Below are 11,649 nucleotides of genomic sequence, written 5' to 3'. Positions count from 1 at the left end.
AAAAAACTGTAAATAGCGTTAAAGGATTTTAGCAAGCATCCCCCTGCTTTATGAAGGAATATTTACAGGGCACAATACAATGGCTGCTTCATAGGCTGGTTCCGTCACTCTCTGCCAACAAACTTAAAGCGCTAAGTTCCTTTTCTAAACCCGAGACAATGGAGAGACTGGGTGGAAATGTTTGCTGCATACTAATCTCCTTTACCTTCAATGTAAGAAATAATCTGTTATAAGCATCAGGCATTTTAAACAAAATTGGGCAAGGAGGCTTGGGAGCCCCTGGGGTACAGACACTGGTGAACTTGGCTGTGTTCCATTAGGTTCAGCTTGAGATGGACGTGGAACATTCTTTACATAGTTTTATAGGCAGCCTGACGCCAGAGTTTTCATGTTCAAGACGAAAGGTCTTCTGGGAACAGACAGCTCCTCCTAATTTTTGATGTCTTTACTCAAAGACATGGTGGGTAGTGTTGGACTGTTAATGGTTTGGGAGTGGGGTACTCAAGCAAAAAAAGTAAGACTGGGCAACTTTCAAGCCCTGGGAAGAGCAAATGAATTGAGTTGAAATAGTGTCTCTACCCTGCTGAAAACAACCAGTCAGTACCTAGCTACAGACATAAGAGTCTACAGTGGGTAAAGTGCTTGCTGTACAAACAGGAGGCCCTGAGTTCAGATCCCCAACATACATGGAAAAGTTTATACCTATAACTACAGTGCTGGTATATGGGCAGTGGGAACAGGCAGATCTCAGGGCTTCCCAGGTCAGCCAGTCTGACCAAGTGGTGAACTCTAGGTCAGTATGGAGACTCTTATCTCAATAAAATAAAGTGAAGAGAAATGGAAAAACATACATGAAGTTAATTGACTGCTGTTCTCCACGTGTGCCTATACCAGAGAGTGCATCCACATAGACCCTCACAGGGAGGGAGGGAGGGAGGAAGGGAGGGATGGACAGAGGGGAAGGGGAAAAGGAGGGAGGGAGGAAGAGTGACCAGGCCAGCCCACTAGGGAAGATTCTGTTGGCTAACTTTGGCCCTAGATGCCAGAGTCCATGATGAGTGTATTTGACTTCTGACAATGGCTGGATGTAGGTGCAGTGGAGATACTTACTTCTCTGGTGGAAATGGGGAAATGATTAGAGGCTAGAGGTCAGGACACTTCATGGCTAAGAGTCTGAGGGCGTCCTCACCTGCACAATTCATCCTCTGCAGCATGGGGTCCACATCAGAGGAGACAACCAGCTGCAAGAGAAAACTATTTAGAAAACAATTGCATCTGCAAAGAAGACATGCAAATTTGTGACGTTGTTCCCTAAATAATTCTGCATATCATCTATTGCCTTGGTGTTTGTATGGTCTTTATATAGCATTGTAGACCATAAAATTGGGAAAGGGTTTGATATATGGAGGTTACATGCAAAACACAGCACCTCATGGCCTTGAGCATGAAGGATTTGGGGACAGGGTCTCCTGTAGACACTGGGGGAAACTGTATTTCCCTTGTCTTGTAAAGTAAAGTGACCATTCCCAGGCAATTATAAGAACAGGACTGTTCATCAATGGCTCTGTGAAAGGATTAGGGTGACCCATGGAATTTTCAGTTATAATCACAATAATAATTTCAGATAAAGAGGCATACTGGGACTGGTATGAGAGGAATTTTAAGTGGCCAAACTATTTGTTTATGTTCTTTACAAAAGCCTTGGAGCCTCATAAAAACTCTAGTGTTGTACTTTGGCCACTCCAAAAGGATCAGCTAAGACTTTCATAATTTATTTTTATTTTATATGTATGTGCATGAGTGTTTTGCAATATATACATATATATGTGTATAAATATATGTGTGTGTGTATGTGTATACACACACATACATACATACACACCACACAAGTGCTTGGTGCTGTTGGGGGCCAGAAGAGGGTATCAGTGCCCCTGGGACTGGAGATGTAGATGGTTGTAAGATGCCATGTGGATACTGGGAACCAATCCCAGGTCCTCTGTAAGAGTAGCAAGTACCCTTAACTGATGATCCCTCTCTCCAGCCCAACTTTCATAAATTAAACATAATTTTAATCTCCTTGAATATAGGGAATTGAGACTCCATTGATGAACTTTGATCAGATTTTTGGAAAAAAAAATTTTTTTGGTTCTTCAAGACAAGGTTTCTCTGTATAGCCCTGGCTGTCCTGGAACTCACTCTGTAGACCAGACTGGCCTAGAACTCAGAAACCCGCCTGCCTCTGCCTCCCAAGTGCTGGGATTAAAAGTGTGTGCCACCACTGCCTGGTGGAAAATTCTTAAGAAAAGAAATAAAGATATTTCAGTCACTTCTTTCACATTCTAACCTTGTATCTTCCTTTCCTCTCACCCTCTCGTGCTTTTTTCCTTTCCTTCCTTCCTTTTCTCTCCTTTCTCTCCTTTCTCTCCTTTCTCTCCTTCCTCTGGGGGATTGAATAGGGTTGTGTTCTTCAACACAGCCTGATAGGTATGCTGAGGACTCGGGGCTATTGTTTGACATCTTTATGTGTTCTTACCCACAGGTGATCACCCCAGTGAGGACAGGCCATGGCTATGTGTACGAGTACCCATCCAGATACCAAAAGGATGTCTATGATGTCCCTCCTTCCCACACCACTCAAGGGGTAGGCAATGGGAACATCACCAGGGGAGCTGGCTTTGGGGACAACATCTCATCAGGGATGTACAGGAGAAGAGGGGTACCAGTCACAGCCTTACCTTGTGGAAGTTGCCTATACAGAGGCCATTTTTGTCAGTTGCATGGTATTTCTTAGGTTTGCCTTATAAGAAAGTCTAGCCTTTTATCTGAGAAATTTCTCCTCTGCTTTATCAGTTTGTCATCTTATTTCTGGAAGTGTGTAATTTAAATGATCTAAATTATAGAGCAGATAGTTCATGTAAGATTGTTTTCATAGTTAACCTAAATCAAAGAATGCAATAGTCATAAAGAAAACATCTATAAACTCCTGATGGCATGGAATGCTACTAATGACCAAGTCTGTATATGACCTAGTGAATAAATCCTTAAGGAAACAATAGCAGGGAAGTTGAGCAGCAGATTCCATTGCACTCTGGGTAACTCAAGTGTTTCTCTTCAGGTATATGACATCCCTCCTTCATCAGTAAAAGGCCCTATGTTTTCAGTTCCAGTGGGAGAGATAAAACCTCAAGGGGTATATGACATTCCCCCCACCCAAGGGGTAAGTGAACTGTAAAGCACAATATGTGGATGAGTACCTCAATGCATATAGGGGGAGCGGCATGGAATGTGTCATAGTTTATTGGGATAAAACAAGAATTGCAGTTCTAAAAGGGAAAAGGAGAGAAAGAAGAAAGAGAAAGAGGGAAGAGAAAAGGAAACCATTATAATTACAAATTGAGGGTCCCCAAAAATATGAAGACATCAATAATGAGAGTCCATTGGAAAGGGAGATAGTGCATTCAGTCTAGCAATATCTAACACATCATATATTTCTAGAAGGGTCTACAGCTCCCTTGGGCTCTACATAAGAGGCAGCTCACTTGATTTTCTGTCCTCTTCTGGGCATGCTTGCCCTTCAAGTGCAGTTAGCCTTGCTGAACAGACAGGGAATTGTGTCTTCAAAGACAAAGACAGCTCAGGCAGCTTCACACACACAGGCAGCCTGATGACCAAGGAGGGAACACAGGTCCCTCAGCCCAGGGTGTCAGTGACTTCTGTCTCTCAGCACGGATCAGCCAACATAGGACAGTCAGTGAATGGTTATAAACATGAGGATACAACCCAGTGATGAACAATTTATTTAAGAGGAAGGGCTCTACACCCAAGCCAGCACCGAGAATAGTAAATGATGCTCAGGTGTAAGGATGAGGCCACCCACCCTCTAAGGAACATGCTCCATGCTGGGAAATATCTGAGGTGGTAAATGGTGAGAGGAGAGGAAGAAGATGGAGTGAACAGGTCTGTGAACTCTGGACCACACTTCATTTCTGCCTCTATCCAAGTCTCAACGGAACAAATAAAATGTTTTTTTTTTTTTTTAACTTACTTTTTTAGGTCTATGCCATTCCACCATCAGCTTGCCGAGATGAGGCAGGGCTCAGGGAAAAAGAATATGATTTCCCTCCTCCAATGAAACAAGATGGAAAGCCGGAAACCAGACCTGAGGGGGTTTATGACATCCCTCCAACCAGCACCAAGACGGCAGGGAAGGACCTTCACATCAAATTCCCCTGTGATGCTCCAGGAGGTACAGAACCAATGGCACGAAGACACCAGAGCTTTTCCCTGCACCATGCACCCTCTCAGCTGGGACAGCCTGGGGACACTCAGAGTGATGCATATGATGTCCCCCGGGGAGTTCAGTTTCTGGAGGTACCAACAGAAACCAGTGAAAAGGCAAATCTGGAGGAAAGAGATGGTGTTTATGATGTCCCTCTGCATAACCCAGCAGATGCCAAAGGCTCTCGGGATGTGGTGGATGGGATTAACAGACTGTCTTTCTCCAGCACTGGCAGTACCAGGAGTAACATGTCCACATCTTCCACCTCCTCAAAGGAGTCCTCATTGTCAGCCTCTCCATCTCAAGACAAAAGGCTCCTACTGGACCCAGACACAGCCATTGAGAAGCTCTATCGGCTCCAGCAGACCCTGGAGATGGGTGTGTGCAGCCTCATGTCACTGGTCACAACAGACTGGCGGTGTTATGGATACATGGAAAGGCGCATCAATGAGATCCGCACCGCAGTGGACAAAGTAGAGCTGTTCTTACGAGAATACCTCCATTTTGCCAAGGGAGCTTTAGCCAATGCCTCCTGCCTCCCGGAACTGGTCCTCCACAACAAAATGAAGCGGGAACTCCAAAGAGTAGAAGATTCCCACCAGATTCTAAGCCAAACCAGCCATGATTTGAATGAATGCAGCTGGTCCCTGAATATTTTAGCTATTAATAAGCCCCAAAATAAGTGTGATGATCTAGACCGGTTTGTGATGGTAGCTAAGACAGTGCCAGATGATGCCAAGCAATTGACCACCACCATCAGCACCTATGCAGAGACCCTCTTTAGAGCAGATCCTGGCAATTCCCATCTGAAGAATGGGCCCGACAGCATCATGAACTCAAGCGAGTATACACATACAGGCTCCCAGATGCAGCCACTGCGCCCTGGTGACTACAAAGCCCAGGTCCACAATAAGCCATTGCCTCCTTCTTTAAGCAAGGACCAGCCACCAGACTGTGGTAGCAGTGACGGTTCTGAAAGGAGTTGGATGGATGATTATGATTATGTGCACCTACAGGTAAGGAAACCAGACCTATAATCCACCCATACTCAGGGCTGATGGCCATAAGGCTGTGAACCTGGATGAATAGCAAAACATGTTAATCCAACTGTTGTGAAAACTGAGGATGAGGTTGTCCAAAAACATGTGTAGCCACTTTATTTAACTTCCCTGGACCTTAATTTTATTTTGAGAATTAGCTAACTCACATGGTTGTATGAAGTCTTATTGATACACCTCAGGAAAGCTGGAGGAGACTCATCAGTGTTGTTGACTGGTGAGTCTACGAGTCATAGAATCAGTTCTTCCTCTACTGTGTTTTATGGCACAGGTCCATGGAACAGTTCGTCATAATAGAAATAAGTTTAGATATATATCACTGCTTATTTTAAAAAAAAAATTGTTGAAAATATCTCTACATAGAGAGTTCCTAAGGTACTCGTTCAGCCTACAGTGTGTGCATATGTGTATGTGTGTCTGTGTGATTGTGTATGCATGTGTGCTTAGCTGCTTACAATGAATGACTCCATCAGACCCAGCGGACCCTGTGATCATTTGCCAACTGGCCAACAGCTTGACCCAAATATGCTAAAATCCTCAAACTGCTTCCTATAAGTATAAGCTGTGCTAGTTCCCAAATTGACCTGGAATCCTAAAGGCTTCCCTGTCTGCTTTGAAGAATTCCAACACTCTACCATAATCTATTACTTAGTATTTGGCTTAGTGCTTTATGCTGCCATCTTTTCCATTGGACTGAGAGCCACGAATTATACTGAAAATGGTTAAAATGCCAACAGCTCCCAGATGCAAGAGAGGAGATCAACTGAACCACATCTCATGCTGAGGAATGGCTGAGGTTAGAGGAAGGCATTTAGTATTCCATTGGCCTTCGGGTGCTGTAGGATTGGAGAATACTAAGGATGGGTAGAGAGAGACAGGACCGTCAAAGAAATCAGAAGGGAAATATGCACTCATTTTTTTTAACCTTTATTTGGAAGCACATGGTTCACATACAATCTATTTAAAAAGAGCCATGAAAAAATAATGCTTCTCAAGAGGGTGTGAAGATGATCTTGGGAAGCTTTCCAAGTGGAACTAGCAGGGAAGTGACCGTGGCAGCCCACATGGAAACAGGCTTCACTTTTCAGCCTGTCTCCACAGGAATTCCAGAAGTCCCTAATCTGTGGTTTACAATGTCTAACTGGACATGAGGGAAGTGGCTAGTAGATAATGAAGGTCTGAGTATACTTGTCAGTGAAGCTGTTCCCATAAGTGACTCACAGTGAGGAGGTAATATGGTCTTTGTGTTGAAAACAACAGGGCAAAGAGGAGTTTGAAAGACAGCAGAAGGAGCTCTTGGAAAAAGAGAACATCATGAAACAGAGCAAGGCACAGCTGGAGCATCATCAGGTAGGTTCAAACACATCAGAAAGGGCTCCACTTGGTAGAGAACAGATAGCTGCCAAAGATTGTGGTCCTCCCAGCACACTGGCACAAAGAAGGAAGTCCCAGGCATGTAATAGGACATGAGAACAAAGTGGAGGTGTGTGGCCTGTGATTACAGCTGAGTATCCCTGGATTGCATCCAAATGGCAATGCTTGTTCAGGTTGTGCCTGTTAATCTATCACCCATTAAGACTATTTGGGTTAAAGCTTTTGGTCTCAAGACACAAGACCCAGTCAAGCTGGTCCAAGCTAATTGGTTTTCCATTGAAGGCCAATGAGATGTAGCCAAGACCGAAGGGAGCAAGGGCTGTCTATTTTCCTTGATTTCCTCTTCCAGTATCTGCCTCATTCTCTACTATCCAACACTTTCTCTAATCACCTCACTCGGTTTGCATCTAACTTTAAAACCTCATAAATAACCACTCAAAGCCCTTTCTATAGGACTTTGTGGTATTCTATAATGCTTTGAGATAAGTTCTCACAATGCAATCCAGGCTGGTTTCAAACATGGTATTTCTCCTGCCTTGACCTCTTGAGTGCTGGCCTTGCAGGTGTGTGCATTGTGCCCAACTTCAAAACCTTCTCTGTAGATGCCACTTCACCTGGGATTCCTTAGATAATGGTCAGCTCCCTTCTGTTCTATGAAATTCCTAAGAGATTTTGATTCTAACTCTCCCCTAGACCCCATCCATCTCCATGTCTTTTGTATGGTCCAGTCTAAGGGTTAAAGAGAAGGGGCCAATGCCTTGAGACATACACAAGTCCATTTGTCCGGAGTTCTGAGCATGAGGTGTTCACTCAAAGGTTTAGTGAGTACAGCAGTTAAGGATAGATATTGTTAAGGCAAGGACATGAAAACAAAGAGAAATGGCCTAAAGATTTATATGCCCTTTAAGATGAAATGATATAGTATCACAACATAAAGTGACAAGATGTCTCTAGGAAACCTGAGTTCTCTAGCCAACAGCTTTCTAGCCAACAGCTGTGTGGACTTGAGCATCATGCAATGGGCCAGTTCCTTCTCTATAAAATGGAAAAGTACTGCTGCCCTCTATGGATACATGATTTGAAATCAAATTATCAAATAATATTAGAGCATCACCCTAGATCTGAGCTTACATTGGCAGTTGGCCCAACAGCACAGCAGAGTTTGGGGAAACTAGCAGACACTAAAATAATTCCTAAGAAGCAAGTAGTTCCATGGAATAGAAAATTGACTTGACTATGCACTTCTTAGTGGGGAAGCAGACTGGGGGTGTCCCTCAACTGACTCAGTTCTGAATCAGGATGAAAGATTAACTGAGTCTCAAACTCAGGATTCTTAGTAACATAGCTAGAAATTATCATCTCAATTTGAAATAACAGTCCAGTTAGGGATGCTAATGATAGCATCAAGCAAGCTGGCACTAAGGCCATTGAGACAATTCAGTGAAAGGGCACTTGCTGACACCATGATGACCTGAGTTTGAGCTTTAGAAACCACACAGTAAAAGGAGAGAACCAGCACCCATGAAGAGTTCTCCAGCCTACATATGCATGCTATAAGATATGGCAAATAATAAATGCTGAGATTTCTTCTTCTTGTGTCATTTTCTCTAAGCGTATATTTCTAAGACTTCTTGGCAGTAATGGACCATAACATATACATCTTGACAGTGCAAGTAGGAGACTCTAAATGAACTTTCCATCTTGAAGAGAGAGGAAGGGCCTTGCCCAGGAAATTATCAAACTGTTGGTAACAGAAAGGTCACTACATCTGGTTTTCCCTTGCTGCCTCTCAACAATTAAAAAATATTTACATAGAGCCTCCAATTCACCAAACACCATTTCAAACACTTCGTGAATAATAGTATTTTATTGAGCCCTCATAGTGGCATAGAAGGTGAGGTTGTTGCCTTCCAGTCAGAATACAAAATGACAAATGGTGTCATAGCAGAAGATCTATGCTGGAGGATCCCCTAGGGATCCTCTTCCCGGTGTCCACATTGCACAATTTAGGAAGCAAGGTATCCTGGGTAAGGTCTCACAGCTCCTAAGTACCTGGCATCTACTAAGGATTAAGCTGGTATCTTTTGACCCCACACCCATATTTCTGTCCCTTTACAATGTATGCCCTGCTCTTATTGAAATCTGTTCTCTTCCTTCTAGCTGAGTCAGTTCCAGCTGTTGGAACAAGAAATCACCAAGCCTGTGGAGAATGACATCTCCAAATGGAAGCCCTCTCAGAGTCTCCCAACCACAAACAACAGTGTGGGTGCTCAGGATAGGCAGTTGCTTTGCTTCTACTATGACCAATGTGAGACCCATTTCATCTCCCTTCTCAATGCCATTGACGCCCTCTTCAGCTGCGTCAGCTCAGCCCAGCCCCCACGGATCTTTGTGGCACATAGCAAGTTTGTCATTCTCAGTGCACACAAACTGGTGTTCATTGGAGACACTCTGACAAGGCAGGTGACTGCCCAGGACATTCGCAACAAAGTCAGGAACTCCAGCAACCAGCTCTGTGAACAGCTCAAGACAATAGTGATGGCGACCAAGATGGCTGCCCTCCACTACCCCAGCACTACTGCCTTGCAGGAGATGGTGCACCAAGTAACAGACCTGTCCAGAAATGCTCAGCTGTTCAAGCGTTCCTTGCTGGAGATGGCCACCTTCTGAGAAGACACAGAAGTGGAAGGGACTAGTTGAATAATTACTAAGGAAAACTGGAAATACTATCTAGTTTTTGTAAATGTTATCTATTTTTGTAGATATTTTATATGAAATTGAAATGTTTTAATGTTTTGTGAGTTAGTTGATTTTCATCAATTCAGGGAGCTGAAGTGGGATTTTATTTTGTTTCCCCTGTGTGGTTCTGATATAAACATATAAGTATCTAAGGCCTAAGTTGTACAGAAATATGTTCACGTTTGTGTATGCCTATGTATCCGTATTTGTTTATAGATGTGTGTCTGATACAGCCCATTAAAAACATGAATAGAGAAGCACCTTAGTGAGCGCCTTCTAATGCTGCATTGTTTGGGTTTTGTAGAAAAATTATACCACTTAGTTGTAATATTGCTCTACATGTACTAGTAGTGGTCTGAGCCCAGCACACCCAACTTTCTTGTCTGAAACCTCTTTCAAACTTGACTTGTCTTTAACACAGTGGTAAATCTGACCAACTTCTGGTTGAAAGGAAGAGAGAGAGAGAGAGAGAGAGAGAGAGAGAGAGAGAGAGAGAGAGAGAGAGATTCAAAAAAATACATTAACTTAAGGTCCAGTGTTTCAGGTGCTAGAGAGAGGCAACACATGTGTGCTGTACTAAGAGGCCATGTCTACAGTGGTTATTGTGTTATTTCAATTCTGAAAGGAACTACAATCAAGAGAGAACATTTGTTTCCTTGGGGCTACATTTGTGAGTGATTCAGTCATGAAGTTTTCTAAAGGATGTTTTTAAGAGTTGAATTTTTAAAAATAAAATTGCAGCAAGAATTCATGAAGATACATCAGAACTGTGACTGTGGACAAAAAGAAGCGATGTTTCCTACAGCCAGTAGTTAAATAAGACCTCTCTACCCTCATTATCTAACAGAAATGGCCAGTTCCTTAGTCACTGAACTGTGGAACCAGCAGGCCCTGTCCTGCTCTCTCATTGCTTGATGGATCCTACGCCAGTCTAAAAACTTACATAAGCAGACCAACACTCAAAACAGCTGCAGAGATCTGATCTTCACATCCCACTGTGGCCATGGACCTTGTGGATAAGCCACATTACCATATGTCAGATAGTCACAGCATTGATCCTGTGGTCTGTCTCCTCACACCTGATGTGTGGATACAACCCAGGCACCAAACTCATCGTAGGCAGATAAACTACTTCCCTCCTCCTTTATGACCAACTCCAGAAATGTGTTTCTTGTAGTCTCTGATCTATTTCATTCCAGCCTTCATTCATTTGGAAATGTGTTTTTATTTGTTATGGATGTCTTGACTGAGTTAATGTTATTTGTTTTAAACAACCAAATTACAAAGACAAGGAAGGGCTTAAGAAGAACATGTGATCTCAATGTGATTTTTTTTTCTTTTAAATAAATGGAAGATATTAAAGGAAGGGTGCTCTGCAAAACAAACTATAATTGTAATTCTCAAAGTTCTACATCGCCAGAAGATGAACAGCTGAGCTATTGGACAGCAATTCACTGTGTCTGGCACGTGGAGCAAGAGGGTCCTGCAGCATCAGTGCCATTGCAAGAAGTTAGGAAGGTTATGCTTGTATATCTTACTACACAATGTGTATCTGTTGGGTGATGGCTACCTTGTCCTAACCTGAGTGATGACATTCCACATTGTAAAAACCAAACTATTCAATTTGTATTGCTCATGGCCATCTTGTGTATTCAAGCCATTAAATGTTTGGATCTTTTCCTTTGTAGCCTCTGGGATTCTTTTCCTTGTGTCTGTCTTATCACAGAATTAAATATAAGCCCATCTGAGCATAGAAAGTCAAATTATGAATTTTTTATGTATGCTATGGATCTGACTGTTTTTAAGAAAAAGTGTTTGTATGTACTGAAGAAAATTCTAGAGCATGTGGATAGCATCAAATTCAATATCTGAAACTGGTTTTTTTTTTTCAGTATCAAATGCCCACAGACAGGAGTTAACTACATAGTCATGGCTGGTCTAGAACTCTTTATGTAGACCAGGCTGGCTTTGAGGTCACAAAGACTGGCCTGTCTCTGCCTCCAGGGTGATTGTATTATAGGTGTGAACCACCACATCTGGCTACAGCACCCACACATTTAATGTGGGCAGGATGATTTCTACTTCTACTCTGTGGCCATGGCTACTCAAGTAGAGAGTAGACTTTTTTTCATTCATTCTGGAATGGGCATAAAGAAATGATTCAAAGCAAATTATATTAGAAGAAAAAGATCCCTAACT

The 11,649-nt window shown here is 42.8% G+C and overlaps 1 protein-coding gene across 3 annotated transcripts in view; it reads left to right on the top strand.

Moving 5' to 3' along the window:
- The window catches only part of Nedd9 (neural precursor cell expressed, developmentally down-regulated 9), a 180,565-nt gene extending 169,428 nt beyond the window's left edge, over nt 1-11,137 (top strand). For all 3 annotated transcript variants that reach the window (XM_031358024.1, XM_031358025.1, XM_031358026.1), the window contains 5 exons: nt 2,540-2,641; nt 3,116-3,217; nt 4,054-5,295; nt 6,598-6,687; nt 8,872-11,137. In XM_031358024.1, the coding sequence (XP_031213884.1) occupies nt 2,540-2,641; nt 3,116-3,217; nt 4,054-5,295; nt 6,598-6,687; nt 8,872-9,381 (2,046 nt within the window). In that variant the 3' untranslated portion in view covers nt 9,382-11,137. The remainder of the gene's footprint in view (nt 1-2,539; nt 2,642-3,115; nt 3,218-4,053; nt 5,296-6,597; nt 6,688-8,871) is intronic.
- The last annotated feature ends 512 nt before the right edge of the window (nt 11,138-11,649 follow it).

This window comes from Mastomys coucha, unplaced genomic scaffold (genome assembly GCF_008632895.1).
Source record: "Mastomys coucha isolate ucsf_1 unplaced genomic scaffold, UCSF_Mcou_1 pScaffold7, whole genome shotgun sequence".
Taxonomy (NCBI): domain Eukaryota; kingdom Metazoa; phylum Chordata; class Mammalia; order Rodentia; family Muridae; genus Mastomys; species Mastomys coucha.
The sequence above is the reverse complement of the archived record's forward strand: the minus strand, read 5'-3'. Positions and strand labels throughout refer to the sequence as shown.